General features: G+C 53.9%; 1 protein-coding gene across 1 annotated transcript in view; it reads right to left on the reverse strand.

Moving 5' to 3' along the window:
• Positions 1-24,582, reverse strand: part of NGFR (nerve growth factor receptor) — a 74,959-nt gene that overhangs the window by 27,005 nt on the left and 23,372 nt on the right. The window contains exons 2-3 of the mRNA XM_075580345.1: positions 12,095-12,236; positions 7,307-7,666 (exon numbers count right to left, since the gene is read on the reverse strand). Of these exons, the coding sequence (XP_075436460.1) occupies positions 7,307-7,666; positions 12,095-12,236 (502 nt within the window). The remainder of the gene's footprint in view (positions 1-7,306; positions 7,667-12,094; positions 12,237-24,582) is intronic.

Genomic DNA, 24,582 nt, shown 5'->3' on the forward strand with positions numbered 1-24,582 from the left:
TAACATATATACTGCGAATCCTATAATAACATATATACTGCGATCCCTATAATAACATATATACTGCGAATCCTATAATAACATATATACTGCGATCCCTATAATAACATATATACTGCGATCCTTATAATAACCTATATACTGCGATCCCTATAATAACATATATACTGCGAATCCTATAATAACATATATACTGCGATCCCTATAATAACATATATACTGCGAATCCTATAATAACATATATACTGCGATCCCTATAATAACATATATACTGCGATCCCTATAATAACCTATATACTGCGATCCCTATAATAACATATATACTGCGATCCCTATAATAACATATATACTGCGATCCCTATAATAACCTATATACTGCGATCCCTATAATAACCTATATACTGCGATCCCTATAATAACCAATATACTGCGATCCCTATAATAACATATATACTGCGATCCCTATAATAACATATATACTGCGATCCCTATAATAACATATATACTGCGATCCCTATAATAACATATATACTGCGATCCCTATAATAACCTATATACTGCGATCCCTATAATAACCTATATACTGCGATCCCTATAATAACATATATACTGCGATCCCTATAATAACATATATACTGCGATCCCTATAATAACATATATACTGCGATCCCTATAATAACATATATACTGCGAATCCTATAATAACCAATATACTGCGATCCCTATAATAACATATATACTGCGATCCCTATAATAACATATATACTGTGATCCCTATAATAACATATATACTGCGATCCCTATAATAACATATATACTGCGATCCCTATAATAACCTATATACTGCGATCCCTATAATAACCTATATACTGCGAATCCTATAATAACCTATATACTGCGAATCCTATAATAACCTATATACTGCGATCCCTATAATAACATATATACTGCGATCCCTATAATAACATACTAGCTGAGAGACCCGGCGTTGCCCATGATGTAATTTTGGGGGGGGCGTACGACAGGGTTAGGCTTCCCCCCCCCCCTTGACAGCTAGGTGGGTGACTGAGTTGACTGAGTGTGTGGGTGACTGTGTGGGTGGGTGGGTGACACTTGACTGAGTGGGTGGGTGGGTTGGTGACTGAGTGGGTGACTTTGGGTCGGTGACTGGGTGGGTGACTTTGGGTCGGTTTGACTTTGGGTCGGTGGGTGGGTGACTTTGAGTCGGTGGGTGGGTGACTTTGGGTCGGTGGGTGGGTGACTTTTGGTCGGTGGGTGGGTGACTTTGGGTCGGTGGGTGGGTGGGTGACTTTGGGTTGGTGGGTGGGTGACTTTGGGTCGGTGGGTGGGTGACTTTGGGTCGGTTTGACTTTGGGTCGGTGGGTGGGTGACTTTGGGTCGGTGGGTGACTTTGGGTCGGTGGTTGGGTGGATGACTTTGGGTCGGTGGGTGGGTGACGTTGGGTCGGTGGGTGGGTGGGTGACTCTGGGTTGGTGGGTGGGTGGGTGACTTTGGGTGGGTGGGTGACTTTGGGTCGGTGGGTGGGTCGGTGACTGGGTGACTTTTTCAGGGTCGGTGACTGGGTGGGTCAGTGACTGGGGTCGGTGACTGGGTGGGTCAGTGAGTGGGTAGGTGGGGTCGGTGAGTGGGTGGGTGGGGTCGGTGAGTGGGTGGGTGGGGTCAGTGACTGGGTGGGTGGTTTTGGGTGAGACTGGGTGGGTGAGTGTGAGACTGAATGGGTGGGTGAGTGTGAGACTGAATGGGTGGGTGAGTGTGAGACTGAATGGGTGGGTGAGTGTGAGACTGAATGGGTGGGTGAGTGGGAGACTGAATGGGTGGGTGAGTGGGAGACTGAATGGGTGGGTGAGTGGGAGACTGAATGGGTGGGTGAGTGGGAGACTGAATGGGTGGGTGAGTGGGAAACTGAATGGGTGGATGAGTGGGAAACTGAATGGGTGGATGAGTGGGAAACTGAATGGGTGGGTGAGTGGGAAACTGAATGGGTGGGTGAGTGGGAAACTGAATGGGTGGGTGAGTGGGAAACTGAATGGGTGGGGTAGTGGGAAACTGAATGGGTGGGTGAGTGGGAAACTGAATGGGTGGGTGAGTGGGAGACTGAATGGGTGGGTGAGTGTGAGACTGAGTGTGAGACTGAGTGTGAGACTGAGTGTGAGACTGACTGGGTGGGAGACTGACTGGGTGGGAGACTGACTGGGTGGGTGAGTGGGAGACTGACTGGGTGGGTGAGTGGGAGACTGACTGGGTGGGTGAGTGGGAGACTGACTGGGTGGGTGAGTGGGTGACTGACTGGGTGGGTGAGTGGGTGACTGACTGGGTGGGTGAGTGGGTGACTGACTGGGTGGGTGAGTGGGTGACTGACTGGGTGGGTGAGTGGGTGACTGACTGGGTGGGTGAGTGGGTGACTGACTGGGTGGGTGAGTGGGTGACTGCCTGGGTGACTGACTGGGTGGGTGAGTGGGTGACTGACTGGGTGGGTGAGTGGGTGACTGACTGACTGGGTGAGTGACTGGGTGGGTGAGTGGGTGACTGACTGGGTGACTGGGTGGGTGAGTGAGTGACTGAATGGGTGGGTGACTGGGTGACTGACTGAATGGGTGACTGAATGGGTGGGTGACTGAGTGGGTGACTGAGTGACTGGGTGGGTGACTGAGTGACTGGGTGGGTGACTGAGTGGGTGGGTGAGTGGGTGGGTGACTGAGTTGACTGAGTTGACTGAGTTGACTGAGTGGGTGGGTGGGTGACTGAGTGGGTGGGTGACTGGGTGGGTTGGTGGTTGACTGGGTGGGTGTTTGACTGGGTGGGTGACATTGGGTGGGTGACTGGGTGGGTGGGTGGGTGACTGGGTGGGTGGGTGACTGAGTGGGTGGGTGACTGGGTGAAAGTGACTGGGTGGGTGTGTGGGTGACTGGGTGAAAGTAACTGGGTGGGTGTGTGGGTGACTGGGTGGGTGACTGGGTGGGTGACTGGGTGGGTGGGTGGGTGACTGGGTGGGTGGGTGGGTGGGTGACTGGGTGGGTGGGTGGGTGACTGGGTGGGTGACTGGGTGGGTGACTGGGTGGGTGGGTGACTTGACTGGATGACTGACTTGACTGACTGGGTGGGTGACTGACTGACTGGGTGGGTGACTGACTGGGTGACTGGGTGGGTGACTGGGTGGGTGGGTGACTGACTGACTTTGACTGACTGGGTGGGTGACTGACTGACTGGGTGGGTGACTGACTGACTGGGTGGGTGGGTGGGTGACTGACTGGGTGGGTGACTGACTGACTGGGTGGGTGACTGACTGTTTGGGTGGGTGGGTGACTGACTGGGTGGGTGGGTGGTTGACTGACTGGGTGGGTGACTGGGTGGGTGGGTGACTGGGTGGGTGGGTGACTGGGTGGGTGGGTGGGTGATTGGGTGGGTGGTTGGGTGACTGGGTGGGTGACTTGACTTAGTGAGTGGGTGGGTCGGTGACTTGACTGAGTGAGTGGGTGACTTAGTGAGTGGGTGGGTGGGTTACTGAGTGGGTGGGTGGGTGACTGAGTGAGTGGGTGGGTGACTGGGTGAAAGTGACTGGGTGGGTGACTGAGTGGGTGGGTGGGTGACTGAGTGGGTGGGTGAATGAGTGGGTGGGTGACTGGGTGGGTGGGTGACTGGGTGGGTGGGTTACTGGGTGGGTGGGTGACTGGGTGAAAGTGACTGGGTGGGTGTGTGGGTGACTGGGTGGGTGACTGGGTGGGTGTGTGGGTGACTGGGTGGGTGGGTGAGTGGGTGACTGAGTGGGTGGGTGGGTGACTGAGTGGGTGGGTGAGTGGGTGGGTGACTGGGTGGGTGGGTGACTGGGTGAAAGTGACTGGGTGGGTGTGTGGGTGACTGGGTGGGTGACTGGGTGGGTGTGTGGGTGGCTGGGTGGGTGACTGGGTGACAGTGCGTGGATGGGAGACGGTGGGTGACTTACCTTGACCCCGTGGCATCTGGCTGGGGCAGGAGGTGAGTTTGGGAAGCTGGGGGGGGGGGGGCAAGAGTGGCAGGAGACCCGCGCCGCGCTTCCCCTCTCCGGTAGCGGCGCACGTGATGGGGAGTCTCGCGCCGCGCTTCCCCTCTCCGGCAGCGGCGCACGTGAGGGGGAGAGCAGGAGGCCCGGGCCGCGAGGGGGGAGGAGCCTGGAGTTTGCTGCTGAGCAGGAGGGCCGCGGCGCACGGTGAGGGTGATGGTGCGGCTGGGGATGTTGCGGAGCGTGGGGATTTGGGTGAGGTGGGGGGAGAGAGTGAGGGGCACCGGGAGAGGAGGGGGGGGGTGTGTGTGGAAGGTGAGCTGCGGTCCAACTGACGGGGGAGAGTGTGTGTGTGTGTGTGAGGGGTGTGTGTGTGTGTGTGTGTGTGTGTGTGTGTGTGTCCCTGTGTGTCCTTTGGCCCGTCACTCCGCCTCAGGCCAATGAGAGGTGCGGGGGCGGGCAGGCCAAGGGACCAATGAGATTGCCGCTAGGGACGCAGACATACAGTGCTTTCAGAAATATATAGTAGATATACTGCGATCCCTATAATAACATATATACTGCGATCCCTATAATAACATATATACTGCGATCCCTATAATAACCTATATACTGCGATCCCTATAATAACATATATACTGCGATCCCCTCTTCTCTGCCACGTTACTGACCCTATAAATGCACATCTAGAAGCATTATATATATATCTGTCTGAAGCGCAAACCACTTTATTTCGGGTTTAAAACGGTTTGTTAGATCAGGGGGAGCTCAACTGCAGACCTGAAGCCCCCCTCCCCCATAACAGGTAAGGTTTTCAGGACACCCCTGCTTCAGCACAGGTGGCTCAATCAGTCCCAGCTTCAGCACAGGTGGCTCAATCAGTCCCTGTTTCAGCACAGCTGGCTCAATCAGTCCCTGCTTCAGCACAGGTGGCTCCATCAGCCCCAGGTTCAGCACAGGTGGCTCAATCAGTCCCTGCTTCAGCACAGGTGGCTCAGTCAGTCCCTGTTTCAGCACAGGTGGCTCAGTCAGTCCCTGATTCAGCACAGGTGGCTCAATCAGTCCCAGCTTCAGCACAGGTGGCTCAATCAGTCCCTGATTCAGCACAGGTGGCTCAATCAGTCCCAGCTTCAGCACAGGTGGCTCAATCAGTCCCTGCTTCAGCACGGGTGGCTCAACCAGGGGCTCAGCCTTCGACTACAGAAGCACCTCAAGAACAGGGCGATAGAGACGCCCCCAGTTGTACTGGCACTGAACCCCTATAATCATTACAAGTGTCCAGCGGGAAGTGACCCCCCCCCCCCCAAATACGGCCTGAGCCGAGGTCCGAACGTGCAAGATATCAAATAGAAGAAGAACGACCCCGGAAAGGGGAGGACTGAATGATTCCAACCTAAAAACCCTTGTTATGCCGGGCCACACTATATCAATACGGCCATTTTAATAGGCCCACTTTTTCTCTCTGCAGCTAACATACCCGGGAAGGTAGCAGCGGGTGGCGGGAGGATGTGTACTGGCACTTGTGCTGGTGGGTATATCCATACTATTAAAGCTTGGACAATATACCCGGGTAACGAGGGGAAGGTACTCGCCAACATGCAAATGAGGCCGGCGTGGCAAGGTAACGCCTCAACCCCCCAAATATGGGACACACCAAAAAGTTAATGGCCCTCGTTCTCCGGAGGCTGGATTGTCCCTGTGACACCGTTTAGGAGACATGAAGGCAGAGGGGGCTAAGAGACCCCCCCGGAGCGGTCATTCAAACCTACACCTGGCGGACTCTCTCCAGGGAAGACGCCCGGCAAGAGCTGGAAGGGGAACGTGAAAAGACTCGATGGGATGTTGTTGGTCTTAATGAGGTTAGAAGAAAAGATGAAGGTCTCATTGAGCTCCAAAGTGGAGACCTATTCTGTTACAGAGCTACAGATAATGGAAGAATCGGTGGAGAAGGCTTCATCGTTAACAAGAGATGAAGAAACAACCTCCAGTAGGAGTATGAAAGCTCATCAGAAAGAGCGGCCAGAATCGTCATTCAGCCGACAAAGATACAGACTTCAAATAATCCAAGTGTATGCTCCAACATCAAGTCACGCGGACAACGAGGTGGAGACTTCTACCATGAAATCAACCAACGTAACAATGGAAATGGTCATCTCAAGATCTTCTGCCATGAAATCAAGCAACGTAACAAGGAAATGGTCACCTCAAGATCTTCTGCCATGAAATCAACCAACGTAACAATGGAAATGGTCACCTCAAGATCTTCTACCATGAAATCAACCAACGTAACAATGGAAATGGTCACCTCAAGATCGTTACGGGAGATTCCTCTGCAAAGATTGGCGCCCAGCAGAAAGACCAAGCATCCGTTGGTTACGGTAACGAGAATGAACGTGGGGACCGACTGGGAGAATTTTGCCGAATGTGAAAAATTCTCCATCGTAAATTCAAGTCGAATCCAAACAGAACATGGACATGGAATGGACCCAATGGGACCAAGAATGGAATGGACTATCTCCTAGCCAACAAGAAAACACGTGATTGAAGACCTGTGCCCAGGTATGGTTGTGAAACTTGGAGCCTAGATGCCAAGATAATTGAAAAGCATTGAAGACGTAGAAGAAGTATGGAGAGATGCATGCTGGGTATTACCCAGAGATGTTACATGGTGTAGCTTTTCTCAGTTAAGTTCCATCAGAATACTGTCTCCCATTGAGGTAGAATACCCTCTTAAATGATACGAATACCTCCTTTTAGGTTTACCATTTGACACACCGTTGGCCTAGTCCCCAGTGAACGCGACTCCGCGCGTGACGGCGAGTGCGGCGCGAACAAAGAGACGGCCCTCTACGAGGCCGGCCCCAGTCAGTGCGCAAAGTGCGATGGCGCCACCACATTTGGAAAATGTCACGCAACGTGACTTTTGGCGCGACGCCCACGTCACGGCGGCGGGTCAGCCAACGAAGGCGAATCAGCTGCGTGACGTCATGGACACACACCCCCCCCCGCCACGCCTACCCGTCGCGAATGATCAGAAGTCCTCAGATCGCTCGGGTGAAGGTCATGAGCACCACCAGCCGCTCCATTGCTCGTCGTTGCCTCGGTCTCAGAGAAGACCTCTTACACAGATCAAGAGAACTATAGTCTTCAATAAGATCGCCCTCTTATACACCTCAGCTGCACCCGTGAACTGTAAAAGGATCACACTCTAAACCATCAGTGGACCCCATAGACATTGTAGGACAACCCTCTAACATGTCTCAGATGCCCCCCATGAGTTCAATAGTGACCCGATTCCCGCAAACTCACCCATGCACACGGTGTCCGACACCGACGTGCACTCCTCCAGCATGATCTCCTCATCCTCACAGATAGTACATGGCAGGCAGGGGTCCATGTTGTTGTCCTCGTCCGAGAAGGTCCCGTCCATGCAGGTCTCGCACACGGTGTCCTGGTTCATGGAGCAGGAGAGCATCATGCCGTTCCCCAGCGGGCAGCTCCGGCACGTCTGGCAGACGCCCGTCTCGTCGCTCTGAAAGTAGCCGTACGCGCAGCCGCAGATGGCGTCGTCGGTCTCCACGCAGGGGGCCACCATACGCGTGTTCCCCAGACATTCTGTACATGCCTTGCACGTGTCGGTGTGGCTGACGGTGTCCGAGAACGTCACACCTGCGGAAGGGTGGGAGAGTGTCAGCAAAGTGACCTAATGACAGGGACGTGTTTAATGGGTTAAAGGGTCAGTCCCACGTAGGGGCAAAGTGACCTAATGACAGGGACGTGTTTAATGGGTTAAAGGGACAGTCCCACGTAGGGGCAAAGTGACCTAATGACAGGGACGTGTTTAATAGGTTAAAGGGTCAGTCCCATGTAGGGACAAAGTGACCTAATGACAGGGACGGGTTTAATGGGTTAAAGGGTCAGTCCCACGTAGGGGCAAAGTGACCTAATGACAGGGACGGGTTTAATGGGTTAAAGGGTCAGTCCCACGTAGGGGCAAAGTGACCTAATGACAGGGACGTGTTTAATGGGTTAAAGGGTCAGTCCCACGTAGGGGCAAAGTGACCTAATGACAGGGACGTGTTTAATGGGTTAAAGGGTCAGTCCCACGTAGGGGCAAAGTGACCTAATGACAGGGACGTGTTTAATGGGTTAAAGGGTCAGTCCCACGTAGGGGCAAAGTGACCTAATGACAGGGGCGTGTTTAATGGGTTAAAGGGTCAGTCCCACGTAGGAGCAAAGTGACCTAATGACAGGGACGTGTTTAATGGGTTAAAGGGTCAGTCCCACGTAGGGGCAAAGTGACCTAATGACAGGGGCGTGTTTAATGGGTTAAAGGGACAGTCCCACGTAGGGGCAAAGTGACCTAATGACAGGGACGTGTTTAATGGGTTAAAGGGTCAGTCCCACGTAGGGGCAAAGTGACCTAATGACAGGGACGTGTTTAATGGGTTAAAGGGACAGTCCCACGTAGGGGCAAAGTGACCTAATGACAGGGACGTGTTTAATGGGTTAAAGGGACAGTCCCACGTAGGGGCAAAGTGACCTAATGACAGGGACGTGTTTAATGGGTTAAAGGGACAGTCCCACATAGGGGCAAAGTGACGTAATGACAGGGACGTGTGTAATGAGTTAAATGGTCAGTCCCACGTAGGGACAAAGTGACCTAATGACAGGGACGTGTTTAATGGGTTAAAGGGTCAGTCCCACGTAGGGGCAAAGTGACCTAATGACGGGGACGTGTTTAATAGGTTAAGGGGTCAGTCCCATGTAGGGGCAAAGTGACCTAATGACAGTGACGTGTTTAATGGGTTAAAGTGTCAGTCCCACGTAGGGGCAAAGTGACCTAATGACAGGGACGTGTTTAATGGGTTAAAGGGTCAGTCCCACGTAGGAGCAAAGTGACCTAATGACAGGGACGTGTTTATTGGGTTAAAGGGACAGTCCCACGTAGGGGCAAAGTGACCTAATGACAGGGACGTGTTTAATGGGTTAAAGGGACAGTCCCACGTAGGGGCAAAGTGACGTAATGACAGTGACGTGTTTAATGGGTTAAAGTGTCAGTCCCACGTAGGGACAAAGTGACCTAATGACAGGGACGTGTTTAATGGGTTAAAGGGTCAGTCCCACGTAGGGGCAAAGTGACCTAATGACGGGGACGTGTTTAATAGGTTAAGGGGTCAGTCCCACGTAGGGGCAAAGTGACCTAATGACAGTGACGTGTTTAATGGGTTAAAGTGTCAGTCCCACGTAGGGGCAAAGTGACCTAATGACAGGGATGTGTGTAATGGGTTAAAGGGTCAGTCCCACGTAGGGGCAAAGTGACCTAATGACAGGGACGTGTTTAATGGGTTAAAGGGTCAGTCCCACGTAGGAGCAAAGTGACCTAATGACAGGGACGTGTTTAATGGGTTAAAGGGACAGTCCCACGTAGGGGCAAAGTGACCTAATGACAGGGACGTGTTTAATGGGTTAAAGGGACAGTCCCACGTAGGGGCAAAGTGACGTAATGACAGGGACGTGTGTAAGGAGTTAAATGGTCAGTCCCACGTAGGGACAAAGTGACCTAATGACAGGGACGTGTTTAATGGGTTAAAGGGTCAGTCCCACGTAGGGGCAAAGTGACCTAATGACGGGGACGTGTTTAATAGGTTAAGGGGTCAATCCCACGTAGGGGCAAAGTGACCTAATGACAGTGACGTGTTTAATGGGTTAAAGTGTCAGTCCCACGTAGGGGCAAAGTGACCTAATGACAGGGATGTGTGTAATGGGTTAAAGGGTCAGTCCCACGTAGGGGCAAAGTGACCTAATGACAGGGACGTGTGTAATACGTTAAAGGGTCAGTCCCACGTAGGGACAAAGTGACCTAATGACAGGGACGTGTTTAATGGGTTAAAGGGTCAGTCCCACGTAGGGGCAAAGTGACCTAATGACGGGGACGTGTTTAATAGGTTAAGGGGTCAGTCCCATGTAGGGGCAAAGTGACCTAATGACAGGGACGTGTTTAATGCGTTAAAGGGTCAGTCCCACGTAGGGGCAAAGTGTCCTAATGACAGGGACGTGTTTAATGGGTTAAAGGGACAGTCCCACGTAGGGGCAAAGTGACCTAATGACAGGGATGTGTGTAATGGGTTAAAGGGTCAGTCCCACGTAGGGGCAAAGTGACCTAATGACAGGGGCGTGTGTAATGGGTTAAAGGGACAGTGCCACGTAGGGGCAAAGTGACCTAATGACAGGGACGTGTTTAATGGGTTAAAGGGTCAGTCCCACGTAGGGGCAAAGTGACCTAATGACAGGGACGTGTTTAATGGGTTAAAGGGTCAGTCCCACGTAGGAGCAAAGTGACCTAATGACAGGGACGTGTTTAATGGGTTAAAGGGACAGTCCCACGTAGGGGCAAAGTGACCTAATGACAGGGACGTGTTTAATGGGTTAAAGGGACAGTCCCACGTAGGGGCAAACTGACGTAATGACAGGGACGTGTGTAATGAGTTAAATGGTCAGTCCCACGTAGGGACAAAGTGACCTAATGACAGGGACGTGTTTAATGGGTTAAAGGGTCAGTCCCACGTAGGGGCAAAGTGACCTAATGACGGGGACGTGTTTAATGGGTTAAAGGGTCAGTCCCACGTAGGGGCAAAGTGACCTAATGACAGTGACGTGTTTAATGGGTTAAAGTGTCAGTCCCACGTAGGGGCAAAGTGTCCTAATGACAGTGACGTGTTTAATGGGTTAAAGTGTCAGTCCCACGTAGGGGCAAAGTGACCTAATGACAGGGACGTGTTTAATGGGTTAACGGGTCAGTCCCACGTAGGGGCAAAGTGACCTAATGACAAGGACGTGTTTAATGGGTTAAAGGGACAGTCCCACGTAGGAGCAAAGTTACCCCATACAGTAAGTCACGTTGTATCATGTGGCGTTACAGTTTTAAGTGGATAGCATTAAGATTTGTCAGGTGTCTGACCCCCGTCCCCTCTCTCCCTTCCCCCTGCGCCCCCCCCCTGAATTATTGATGAAGACCATCAAGCAGGGAGTAAGTAGTCCAGCGCTACGAAGAGGAGAGGAGGGGAGCAGTGTCATCCAGACGCAAGGGGACATGGACGCCTGGGACAGAAGAACAAGGAGACACCCAGTTTAAATATAAGGTAGAGGGTTGTGAATCTAAAAAGGTTTGGTACTGTAATCCCAACACCTTCACCCTGTCCTGTCAGCAGTGAGGAGCTTAGAGACGATCCTCTGCTGTGGTCTGTGACCATGCACTGTAACTGCCCTACCAAGGTCAAACTCAAGGGCATCGCAGGAAACGGGGAGGGACCCATTGATTTTTGCACTAATGAGGTTTACGTTATGGCAGATGGCATCCAGATTTTGATTTGGAGAGGGTAAAGAGAGGGTCCCCGAGGGGGGCGGGGGGGGGGGGGCGGGGCGGGTGTGACGACAGACCCCGGGTCTGGGGAACAGCTGCGGAATTAACCTGTTCGGTGCTGGAAGAGTTATAGGGAGCCGTTATATGGGGTAATAGGAGGAGTTATAGGGAGAGGTTATATGGGGTAATAGGAGGAGTTATAGAAAGCAGTTATATGGGGTAATAGGAGGAGTTATAGGGAGCGGTTATATGGGGTAATAGGAGGAGTTATAGGGAGAGGTTATACGGGGTAATAGGAGGAGTTATAGGGAGCGGTTATATGGGGTAATAGGAGGAGTTATAGGGAGCGGGTATATGGGGTAATAGGAGGAGTTATAGGGAAGGGTTATATGGGGTAATAGGAGGAGCTATAGGGAGCGGTTATATGGGGTAATAGGAGGAGTTATAGGGAGCGGGTATATGGGGTAATAGGAGGAGTTATAGGGAGGGGTTATATGGGGTAATAGGAGGAGTTATAGGGAAGGGTTATATGGGGTAATAGGAGGAGCTATAGGGAGGGGTTATATGGGGTAATAGGAGGAGTTATAGGGAGGGGTTATATGGGGTAATAGGAGGAGTTATAGGGAGCGGTTATATGGGGTAATAGGAGGAGTTATAGGGAGGGGTTATATGGGGTAATAGGAGGAGTTAGTGAGGAGATATAAAGTGGAGTACCTGATCTGGTTTGTACTTACTGTCTAGACAGGACTCGCAGACGGTCTGATTTACCCCGCAGGGCTGAGTGACTCCCTCCCCCATGGGGCAGGTTCGGCAGCACTCCCCACCCGCTGTCTCCTTTCCTGTGGGACACGGCTTCTTCCCAACACTCACCCACACCTACAGGGGGCGACAGAGAGAGACAGCAGGGCAATGAGAGAGGAGACAGTCAGAGACAGCGGGGCAGAGAGAGAGGAGACAGTGAGAGACAGCGGGGCAGAGAGAGAGGAGACAGTGAGAGACAGCGGGCAGAGAGAGAGGAGACAGTGAGAGACAGCGGGGCAGAGAGAGAGAGAGGAGACAGTGAGAGACAGCGGGGCAGAGAGAGAGAGAGAGAGGAGACAGTGAGAGACAGCGGGTCAGAGAGAGAGAGGAGACAGTGAGAGACAGCGGGGCAGAGAGAGAGAGAGAGGAGACAGTGAGAGACAGCAGGGCAGAGAGAGAGAGAGGAGACAGTGAGAGACAGCGGGCAGAGAGAGAGAGAGGAGACAGTGAGAGACAGCGGGGCAGAGAGAGAGAGGAGACAGTGAGAGACAGCGGGTCAGTGAGAGAGGAGACAGTCAGAGACAGCGGGGCAGAAATAGAGAGGAGATAGTGAAAGACAGCGGGACAGAGAGAGGAGACAGTGAGAGACAGCGGGGCTTAGAGAGAGGAGACAGTGAGAGACAGCGGGGCAGAGAGAGAGGAGACAGTGAGAGACAGCGGGGCAGAGAGAGAGAGGAGACAGTCAGAGACAGCAGGGCAGAGAGAGAGGAGACAGTCAAAGACAGCAGGGCAGATAGAGAGGAGACAGTGAGAGACAGCGGGTCAGAGAGAGAGAGAAGACAGTGAGAGGCAGCGGGCAGAGTGAGGAGACAGTGAGAGACAGCGGGGCAGAGAGAGAGGAGAGACAGCGGGTCAGTGAGAGAGGAGACAGTGAGAGACAGCGTGGGCAGAGAGAGAAAACAGTGAGAGACAGTGACAGACAGCAGGGCAGAGAGAGGATACAGTGAGAGACAGTGACAGACAGCAGGGCAGAGAGAGGAGACAGTGAGAGGCAGCGGGGCAGAGAGAGGAGACAGTCAGAGACAGCAAGGCAGAGAGAGGAGACAGTGAGAGACAGCGGGTCATTGAGAGAGGAGACAGTGAGAGACAGCGAGGCAGAGAGAGAAGACAGTGAGAGACAGTGAGAGACAGCGGGGCAGAGAGAGGAGACAGTCAGAGACAGCAAGGCAGAGAGAGGAGACAGTGAGACAGTGCGAGACAGCAAAGCAGAGTGAGGAGACAGTGAGAGGCAGCAGGGCAGAGAGAGAGGAGACAGTGAGAGACAGCGGGTCAGTGAGAGAGGAGACAGTGAGAGACAGCGAGGCAGAGAGAGGAGACAGTGAGAGACAGCGGGTAAGTGAGAGAAGACAGTGAGAGGCAGTGAGAGACAGCGGGACAGAGAGAGGAGACAGTGAGAGACAGCGGGTAAGTGAGAGAGGAGACAGTGAGAGACAGCGAGGCAGAGAGAGAAGACAGTGAGAGGCAGTGAGAGACAGCGGGGCAGAGAGAGACAGCAGACAGATAGGGGAGACAGTGAGAGACGGCAGAGAGAGGAGACAGTGAGACATTGCGAGACAGCAAGGCAGAGTGAGGAGACAGTGAGAGACAGCGAGGCAGAGAGAGGAGACAGTGAGATACAGCAGGGCAGAGAGAGAGGAGACAGTGAGAGACAGCGGGGTAGAGAGAGGACAGTGAGAGACAGTGGGGCAGAGAGAGGAGACAGAGAGAGACAGTGAGACGGTCTCATAACGTGTGAGACTGCCTTCCAATGAGTGTGACTTTATGGGCCTGTGAGAGACAGATACTGAAAGTGGAACACATGGACGAGAGAGAGACAGAGAGAGAGAGAGACAGAGAGTGCAAGAGAGAGACAGCGAGAGAGAGGGTGAGAAAGCGAGATACAGAGAGGGAGAGCGATAGTGGACAGAGAGAGAGAGAGAAATAGTGAGAGCGACAGAGAGAGCAAGAGAGAGAGACAGTGAGGGCGAGAGACACAGAGAGCCAGAGAGAGACTGGGAGGGCGACAGAGTGCGAGAGAGACAGAGAAAAAGCACGCGAGAGAGCCAGAGAGACAGAATGCGAGAGAGAGAAAGCGAGAGACAGAGAGAGCGAGAGAGAGACATAAAGACAGAGAAAGCGAGAGAGAGAGCTAGAGACAGAAAGAGAGAGCGAGAAAGACAAGTACTATTTCTCCACCACCAACAATGAAAGCAAAGTACCTAAGTTTAGCCCATACTGGGGTCACCCGGCTCCTAATCCCCTATACGAGAAGCACATGTCCCCCCCCCCCCCGTGCGCTCTCCCCCCCGTGCGCTCCCCCCCTGAGGCATTATCCACATCAAAGGTTTATAGAGCGCAGAAGATCACAGGATTCTCCTTAATCCGCGAACAAGCTGTATATATATATATATATATAAACACGCGGGGAACAGGTCTGTGTTTCCTCTGCTGCCGGATACTCTCTAAGGATCTCACATCTGCAGCTGGATGTTCAACGGATGCTAAGAGAGTCAGTCTCAAGCTGTTATAGGTTATATATGGGGTAATAGGAGGAGTTATAGGGAGCGGTTATATGGGGTAATAGGAGGGGTTATAGGGAGCGGTTATATGGGGTAATAGGAGGAGTTATAGGGAGCGGTTATATGGGGTAATAGGAGGAGTTATAGGGAGGGTTATATATGGGGTAATAGGAGGAGTTATAGGGAGCGGTTATATGGGGTAATAGGAGGGGTTATAGGGAGCGGTTATATGGGGTAATAGGAGGAGTTATAGGGAGCGGTTATATGGGGTAATAGGAGGAGTTATAGGGAGGGTTATATATGGGGTAATAGGAGGAGTTATAGGGAGCGGTTATATGGGGTAATAGGAGGAGTTATAGGGAGGGGGTATATGGGGTAATAGGAGGAGTTATAGGGAGGGGTTATATGGGGTAATAGGAGGAGTTATAGGGAGCAGTTATGTGGGGTAATAGGAGGAGTTATAGGGAGCAGTTATATGGGGTAATAGGGGGAGTTATAGGGAGCGGTTATATGGGGTAATAGGAGGAGTTATAGGGAGGGGGTATATGGGGTAATAGGAGGAGTTATAGGGAGGGGTTATATGGGGTAATAGGAGGAGTTATAGGGAGCAGTTATGTGGGGTAATAGGAGGAGTTATAGGGAGCAGTTATATGGGGTAATGGGAGGAGTTATAGGGAGGGGGTATATGGGGTAATAGGAGGAGTTATAGGGAGGGGTTATATGGGGTAATAGGAGGAGTTATAGGGAGCAGTTATGTGGGGTAATAGGAGGAGTTATAGGGAGCAGTTATATGGGGTAATAGGAGGAGTTACAGGGAGCGGTTATATGGGGTAATAGGAGGAGTTATAGGGAGGGATTATATGGGGTAATAGGAGGAGTTATAGGGAGCAGTTATATGGGGTAATAGGAGAAGTTATAGGGAGCGGGTATATGGGTAATAGGAGGAGTTATAGGGAGCGGTTATATGGGGTGATAATAATGGGAGGTGTTATAGGAAGCGTTTATATGGGGTAATAGGAGGAGTTATAGAGAGCAGTTATATGGGGTAATAGGAGTTATAGGGAGCAGTTATATGGGGTAATAGGAGGAGTTACAGGGAGCGGTTATATGGGGTAATAGGAGGAGTTATAGGGAGCAGTTATATGGGGTAATAGGAGGAGTTATAGGGAGCGGTTATATGGGGTAATAGGAGGAGTTATAGGGAGCGGTTATATGGGGTAATAGGAGGAGTTATAGGGAGCGGTTATATGTGGTAATAGGAGGTGTTATAGGAAGCGGTTATATGGGGTAATAGGAGGAGTTATAGGGAGCGGTTATATGGGGTAATAGGAGGAGTTATAGGGAGCGGTTATATGGGGTAATAGGAGGAGTTATAAGAGCAGTTATATGGGGTAATAGGAGAAGTTATAGGGAGCCGTTATATGGAGTAATATGAGGAGTTACAGGGAGTGGTTATATGGGGTAATATGAGGAGTTTTAGGGAGCTGTTATATGGGGTAATATTAGGAGTTATAGGGAGCGGTTATATGGGGTAATATTAGGAGTTATAGGGAGCGGTTATATGGGGTGAGGAGTTATAGGGAGCGGTTATATGGGGTGAGGAGTTATAGGGAGCAGTTATATGCCCCATGGGTTTTATTACCTGAGAGGGCAATTAACTGCATTTCTCACGTCCCTTGCTGTTATTGGGGAGTCCAAGCCTATCAGGTTATCCTGAAGCTCTGATGGGACGTTGATAGAATCCAGATAACTTCCCATTTCTAGAGAGTCAGTGGTTTTTTTTTTGTGCTAAATATTCAGTGACCATGTTTAGCATCTCCTCTGTACTAGTAACACGCACACCCTATGTGTGCTTTAGGCAACACATCACCTTTTCAGTTCTGGATTTTACCATTTTCATAGGGATCTGGAGAATAACATCAAAATACTTCAAGTTTGTTAAAGAGGGTAATCGTTCACATTGTAATAACCTCCTGTTTTCTTTAACACGCCTATAATGCTCAGAATCCCATTTTTTTTTTTACTATTTTGCATTCCTGTATATAATTGCAACAATTTAGAACGGAGGACCAAATACTTCTCATACCTCATCTTGTTTGTTAGATCTGAGGTTTTCTTAAAAATATATATTTTTAGTGGCCTCCCGCCAATGCACTATATTGGGATACAGAACTTGTGTGGATACGCTGCCCTTGAAGAACTGTAGGAAACCTTCTCTTACAGTCTCCTCCTGTAACATGGAGGAGTTCAGCTTCCAAACACTGCGGCCTAGAATCACAGAGGAGCCTAAGTGTAGAGTTATCTGTAGAAGAGCCTGGTCAGAATATTCTACTGGTGACAATCTGCAGCTGGCAGTATTTACGTTGCTCCTAACATATAACCTGTCTATTCTGGTTTCTCTCTCCCCACATACACATGTGTTTCCCGGAGTGTTTGGGTTATGAAGTCTATTAACATCGCTTAAATCAGCCTGTGGACACATATCATTTAGGAACACTATATCATACTCTAATACATCCCTACCGCTGCCACGGTCCAGATTCGAGGTCACACAATTAAAACCACCCTCTAGAACGAGAAAAGGTTTAACCAAACCAAACAAATCCCTTCTTTGCTTTTTGGTTTGGTAGCCACACACATTAATGAATCTGTGCTTGACATTCTGGAATGACACCTCTAGGAGAAGACATCGGCCTGGGCTCAGGTCAATCACCTTTTCCCACTGGAAGTCACACCCCTTAAATAGAAACCCCCACCCCATCACACAGGTCAGGGCCGTAGGACCAAGAAGATGCACCGCTTGTCCATTCCGCGGAAACTGCCGGAATGTTCCCTAAGGGACGAGAGTCTGGTCTCCTGCAGGAATAAAATGTTAAAGGCATCTGTCCCTCGGAGTGTAGGTCTTTGTCCACCTCTGTTGTAGGGTGCTGCAGAACATACTCTTGTGCTTGATTGTGTCGGGCATGGGGACACACATTGTATGAATGCCCACTTTTTGAGCACAAGTCGCACAAAATGTCGTTCTTGCATTTTTTTCGGTGGTGCCCCAAATCTTTGCATAGGCTGCATCTGATCTTGTTACACCCTGATGAAAAGTGTAATCTGGTTCGCACTTAAAGCAACATTTGGGCTGCCCACGGTAGAAACACCTTCCTCTTTCATTTCCAATGTATAGGAAGTTTGGTAAGTGTGTCACAGTGTTGTCTGCACACACCAGTTTCACCTCAAACTGATATCCTCCATTCCGGTATTCACCATTACAGGCATACCCCGGTTTAAGGACCCTCACTTTAAGTACACTCGCGAGTAAGGACATATCGCCCAATAGGCAAACGGCAGCTCACGCATGCGCCTGTCAGCACGTCCTGAACAGCAATACCGGCTCCCTACCTGTACCAAAGCTGTGCGCAAGCGGGGAGACTATAGAGCCTGTTACACATGTGTTATTTACATCAGTTATGCACGTATATGACGATTGCAGTACAGTACATGCATCGATAAGTGGGGAAAAGGTGGTGCTTCACTTTAAGTACATTTTCGCTTTACATACATGCTCCGGTCCCATTGCGTACGTTAATGCGGGGTACGCCTGTGTAGAGTTTCCTTGGTCCTTTGAGGATGTCACACTGGCGCTTCAGCCAGAACTCAATGTCAGCCACTGGGATAGATTCGTGGTCAAAGATAATATTCACCATCACAGTCTCAGGCTTAGATATCGTCGTAGGCCTCAAAAGACTTCCACTCAGGGCTGCTACTCACTGCTGTGTATCGCTCCCAGAATTTCTCAAGGTGGGTGGAGGTCTTAAAACTGATATCATAGTATGGTGAATAAGGGCCATGCAGGAGGGCGTAAACATCCTCTGGGTCAAAGCGTTAGGCTAAGGCCCCGGTCACGGCGCTCTAATGCGCGCCCGCGATATTGGCGGCGCGTTCAGCCGATTCCCCGGTCTGCAGCTCACTGCAGGAGGAGAGACCGGGGGGGGGGGCGTGGCGGGGGAGTGACGGGGGCGCGGCCATGACGTCACCCGGCAGGTTCGCCCTCATTGGCTGAACCGCCGGGGGGCGTGCCTAATCGCTCGACGCGAGTTCCTGCTCTCAATTCTATTGTGAACAGGAGCAGCTCTCGCCCGAGCGCTGCGGCCCCCCTCGCAGCGGGCCCGGCGCCATTGAGGGGAGGGCTCTCGTCCGTCACAGCGGACGCTGTAGTAGGCAGCGGGGGCAAGGCCTTAGGCCGCGCTTATAGTGCCGGCGACAGCGAACGATGACGTCACCGTCGCCATTGCGATAGCTGTATATCAAATTTAGGCGGCGTCGGAAAGGGGGACGGCAGAGGGACGGAGAAGCTCTCCGATTGGCCGCAAGGGGAGACGGTCGCCGAAAAAAAATCAAATAACAGCGACTCCCGGATTTTTTGGTAGCGCAAATGCATTGCCGCCGTTGCGTGCGCTTATAGTAAGCGCGGAGCGACGGCGCGGTCGCGTTCGCCGGAAGTCGTCTCTATTTCATTTCTTCCGGCGACCGCGGCCTGACGTCGCCGGCGGCGACGAGCGCGGCCGTAGAAATGTCAGCCGCGCCACTGAAAGGGTTTCTTCTGGGGATTGTGGGAGAGAATCTGAGACCTGTCAGTGATTCCCAAGCGTTGGGGTTTTGCTGGTGCGGGCTTTTCCTGGCAGGCTGAGCCCCCCCAGCAGCGGGGACATGTTCCAGGCTATCAGTGCTGGCTGCAGAGCTGATCTCGTTAACCTCTCTCAGGGAGATTTCCTCTGCAGCCTCTCTGTGTGTCTCCCTGCAGCATCTGTGCGTCTCCCTGCAGCCTCTCTGTGTGCCTCCCTGCAGCCTCTGTGCGCCTCCCTGCAGCCTCTCTGTGTGTGCCTCCCTGCAGCCTCTCTGTGTGTGCCTCCCTGCAGCCTCTCTGTGTGTCTTCCTGTAGCATCTGTGTGTCTCCCTGCAGCCTCTCTGTGTGTGCCTCCCTGCAGCCTCTGTGTGCCTCCCTGCAGCCTCTGTGTGTGCCTCCCTGCAGCCTCTCTGTGTGCCTCCCTGCAGCCTCTGTGTGCCTCCCTACAGCCTCTGTGTGTGTCTCCCTGCAGCCTCTGTGTGCCTCCCTGCAGCCTCTGTGTGCCTCCCTGCAGCCTCTGTGTGTGTCTCCCTGCAGCCTCTGTGCGCCTCCCTGCAGCCTCTGTGTGCCTCCCTGCAGCCTCTGTGTGTGCCTCCCTGCAGCCTCTGTGTGCCTCCCTGCAGCCTCTGTGTGTGCCTCCCTGCAGCCTCTGTGTGTGCCTCCCTGCAGCCTCTGTGTGCCTCCCTGCAGCGTCTGTGTGTGCCTCCCTGCAGCCTCTGTGTGTGCCTCCCTGCAGCCTCTGTGTGTGCCTCCCTGCAGCCTCTGTGTGTGCCTCCCTGCAGCCTCTGTGTGTGCCTCCCTGCAGCCTCTCTGTGTGCCTCCCTGCAGCCTCTGTGTGCCTCCCTACAGCCTCTGTGTGTGTCTCCCTGCAGCCTCTGTGTGCCTCCCTGCAGCCTCTGTGTGCCTCCCTGCAGCCTCTGTGTGTGTCTCCCTGCAGCCTCTGTGCGCCTCCCTGCAGCCTCTGTGTGCCTCCCTGCAGCCTCTGTGTGTGCCTCCCTGCAGCCTCTGTGTGCCTCCCTGCAGCCTCTGTGTGTGCCTCCCTGCAGCCTCTGTGTGTGTCTCCCTGCAGCCTCCGTGTGTCTCCCTGCAGCCTCTGTGTGCCTCCCTGCAGCCTCTGTGTGTGCCTCCCTGCAGCCTCTGTGTGTGCCTCCCTGCAGCCTCTGTGTGTGCCTCCCTGCAGCCTCTGTGTGCCTCCCTGCAGCCTCTGTGTGTGCCTCCCTGCAGCCTCTGTGTGTCTCCCTGCAGCCTCTCTGTGTGCCTCCCTGCAGCCTCTGTGTGTGTCTCCCTGCAGCCTCTGTGTGTCTCCCTGCAGCCTCTGTGTGTGTCTCCCTGCAGCCTCTGTGTGTCTCCCTGCAGCCTCTCTGTGTGCCTCCCTGCAGCCCATGTGTGTGTCTCCCTGCAGCCTCTGTGTGTCTCCCTGCAGCCTCTGTGTGTCTCCCTGCAGCCTCTCTGTGTGCCTCCCTGCAGCCTCTGTGTGTGCCTCCCTGCAGCCTCTGTGTGTGCCTCCCTGCAGCCTCTGTGCGTCTCCCTGCAGCCTCTCTGTGTGCCTCCCTGCAGCCTCTGTGTGCCTCCTTGCAGCCTCTCTGTGTGCCTCCCTGCAGCCTCTGTGTGCCTCCTTGCAGCCTCTCTGTGCGTCTCCCTGCAGCCTCTGTGTGTGTCTCCCTGCAGCCTCTGTGTGTGTCTCCCTGCAGCCCCTGTGTGTGTCTCCCAGCAGCTGAGAGCTGTTCCAGGTTAGCAGTGCTGGTTTCAGGTACCTGTGTGGTCTGTGTTTCTCTCAGGGAGTTAACCCCTCTCTGGCAATCTGACTCCCCTGCAGCCTCTGTGTGTGTCTCCCTGCAGCCCATGTGTGTGTCTCCCTGCAGCCTGTGTGTGTCTCACTGCAGCCTCTGTGCGTCTCCCTGCAGCCTCTGTGTGTGTCTCCCTGCAGCCTCTGTGTGTGTCTCCCTGCAGCCTCTGTGTGTGTCTCCCTGCAGCCCCTGTGTGTGTCTCCCTGCAGCCTCTGTGTGTGTCTCCCTGCAGCCTCTGTGTGTCTCCCTACAGCCTCTGTGTGTCTCCCTGCAGCCTCTGTGTGTCTCCCTGCAGCCTCTGTGTGTGTCTCCCTGCAGCCTCTGTGTGTCTCCCTGCAGCCTCTGTGTGTGTCTCCCTGCAGCCTCTGTGTGTGTCTCCTTGCAGCCCCTGTGTGTGTGTCTCCCTGCAGCCTCTGTGTGTCTCCCTGCAGCCCCTGTGTGTGTCTCCCTGCAGCCTCTGTGTGTGTGTCTCCCTGTAGCCCCTGTGTGTGTCTCCCAGCAGCTGAGAGCTGTTCCAGGTTAGCAGTGCTGGTTTCAGGTACCTGTGTGGTCTGTGTTTCTCTCAGGGAGTTAACCCCTCTCTGGCAATCTGACTCCCCTGCAGCCTCTGTGTGTCTCCCTGCAGCCTCTGTGTGTCTCCCTGCAGCCTCTGTGTGTCTCCCTGCAGCCTCTGTGTGTGTCTCCCTGCAGCCTCTGTGTGTGTCTCCCTGCAGCCCGTGTGTGTCTCCCTGCAGCCCCTGTGTGTGTCTCCCTGCAGCCTCCGTGTGTCTCCCTGCAGCCCCTGTGTGTGTCTCCCTGCAGCCTCCGTGTGTCTCCCTGCAGCCTCTGTGTGTGTCTCCCTGCAGCCCCTGTGTGTGTCTCCCTGCAGCCCGTGTGTGTCTCCCTGCAGCCTCCGTGTGTCTCCCTGCAGCCTCCGTGTGTCTCCCTGCAGCCCCTGTGTGTGTCTCCCTGCAGCCTCTGTGTGTCTCCCTGCAGCCTCTGTGTGTGTCTCCCTGCAGCCTCTGTGTGTGTCTCCCTGCAGCCTCTGTGTGTGTCCACCTGCAGCCCCTGTGTGTGTCTCCCTGCAGCCTCCGTGTGTCTCCCTGCAGCCTCTCTGTGTGCCTCCCTGCAGCCTCTGTGCGCCTCCCTGCAGCCTCTCTGTGTGTGCCTCCCTGCAGCCTCTCTGTGTGTGCCTCCCTGCAGCCTCTCTGTGTGTCTTCCTGTAGCATCTGTGTGTCTCCCTGCAGCCTCTCTGTGTGTGCCTCCCTGCAGCCTCTGTGTGCCTCCCTGCAGCCTCTGTGTGTGCCTCCCTGCAGCCTCTCTGTGTGCCTCCCTGCAGCCTCTGTGTGCCTCCCTACAGCCTCTGTGTGTGTCTCCCTGCAGCCTCTGTGTGCCTCCCTGCAGCCTCTGTGTGCCTCCCTGCAGCCTCTGTGTGTGTCTCCCTGCAGCCTCTGTGCGCCTCCCTGCAGCCTCTGTGTGCCTCCCTGCAGCCTCTGTGTGTGCCTCCCTGCAGCCTCTGTGTGCCTCCCTGCAGCCTCTGTGTGTGCCTCCCTGCAGCCTCTGTGTGTGCCTCCCTGCAGCCTCTGTGTGTGCCTCCCTGCAGCCTCTGTGTGTGCCTCCCTGCAGCCTCTGTGTGTGCCTCCCTGCAGCCTCTCTGTGTGCCTCCCTGCAGCCTCTGTGTGCCTCCCTACAGCCTCTGTGTGTGTCTCCCTGCAGCCTCTGTGTGCCTCCCTGCAGCCTCTGTGTGCCTCCCTGCAGCCTCTGTGTGCCTCCCTGCAGCCTCTGTGTGTGTCTCCCTGCAGCCTCTGTGCGCCTCCCTGCAGCCTCTGTGTGCCTCCCTGCAGCCTCTGTGTGTGCCTCCCTGCAGCCTCTGTGTGCCTCCCTGCAGCCTCTGTGTGTGCCTCCCTGCAGCCTCTGTGTGTGCCTCCCTGCAGCCTCTGTGTGTGTCTCCCTGCAGCCTCCGTGTGTCTCCCTGCAGCCTCTGTGTGCCTCCCTGCAGCCTCTGTGTGTGCCTCCCTGCAGCCTCTGTGTGTGCCTCCCTGCAGCCTCTGTGTGTGCCTCCCTGCAGCCTCTGTGTGTGCCTCCCTGCAGCCTCTGTGTGCCTCCCTGCAGCCTCTGTGTGCCTCCCTGCAGCCTCTGTGTGTGCCTCCCTGCAGCCTCTGTGTGTCTCCCTGCAGCCTCTCTGTGTGCCTCCCTGCAGCCTCTGTGTGTGTCTCCCTGCAGCCTCTGTGTGTCTCCCTGCAGCCTCTGTGTGTGTCTCCCTGCAGCCTCTGTGTGTCTCCCTGCAGCCTCTCTGTGTGCCTCCCTGCAGCCCATGTGTGTGTCTCCCTGCAGCCTCTGTGTGTCCCTCCCTGCAGCCTCTGTGTGTCTCCCTGCAGCCTCTCTGTGTGCCTCCCTGCAGCCTCTGTGTGTGCCTCCCTGCAGCCTCTGTGTGTGCCTCCCTGCAGCCTCTGTGCGTCTCCCTGCAGCCTCTCTGTGTGCCTCCCTGCAGCCTCTGTGTGCCTCCTTGCAGCCTCTCTGTGTGCCTCCCTGCAGCCTCTGTGTGCCTCCTTGCAGCCTCTCTGTGCGTCTCCCTGCAGCCTCTGTGTGTGTCTCCCTGCAGCCTCTGTGTGTGTCTCCCTGCAGCCCCTGTGTGTGTCTCCCAGCAGCTGAGAGCTGTTCCAGGTTAGCAGTGCTGGTTTCAGGTACCTGTGTGGTCTGTGTTTCTCTCAGGGAGTTAACCCCTCTCTGGCAATCTGACTCCCCTGCAGCCTCTGTGTGTGTCTCCCTGCAGCCCATGTGTGTGTCTCCCTGCAGCCTGTGTGTGTCTCACTGCAGCCTCTGTGCGTCTCCCTGCAGCCTCTGTGTGTGTCTCCCTGCAGCCTCTGTGTGTGTCTCCCTGCAGCCTCTGTGTGTGTCTCCCTGCAGCCCCTGTGTGTGTCTCCCTGCAGCCTCTGTGTGTGTCTCCCTGCAGCTTCTGTGTGTCTCCCTACAGCCTCTGTGTGTCTCCCTGCAGCCTCTGTGTGTCTCCCTGCAGCCTCTGTGTGTGTCTCCCTGCAGCCTCTGTGTGTCTCCCTGCAGCCTCTGTGTGTGTCTCCCTGCAGCCTCTGTGTGTGTCTCCTTGCAGCCCCTGTGTGTGTGTCTCCCTGCAGCCTCTGTGTGTCTCCCTGCAGCCCCTGTGTGTGTCTCCCTGCAGCCTCTGTGTGTGTGTCTCCCTGCAGCCCCTGTGTGTGTCTCCCAGCAGCTGAGAGCTGTTCCAGGTTAGCAGTGCTGGTTTCAGGTACCTGTGTGGTCTGTGTTTCTCTCAGGGAGTTAACCCCTCTCTGGCAATCTGACTCCCCTGCAGCCTCTGTGTGTCTCCCTGCAGCCTCTGTGTGTCTCCCTGCAGCCTCTGTGTGTGTCTCCCTGCAGCCTCTGTGTGTGTCTCCCTGCAGCCCGTGTGTGTCTCCCTGCAGCCCCTGTGTGTGTCTCCCTGCAGCCTCCGTGTGTCTCCCTGCAGCCCCTGTGTGTCTCCCTGCAGCCTCCGTGTGTCTCCCTGCAGCCTCTGTGTGTGTCTCCCTGCA

Source organism: Ascaphus truei, chromosome 23 (assembly GCF_040206685.1).
Source record: "Ascaphus truei isolate aAscTru1 chromosome 23, aAscTru1.hap1, whole genome shotgun sequence".
Classification (NCBI taxonomy): Eukaryota; Metazoa; Chordata; class Amphibia; order Anura; family Ascaphidae; genus Ascaphus; species Ascaphus truei.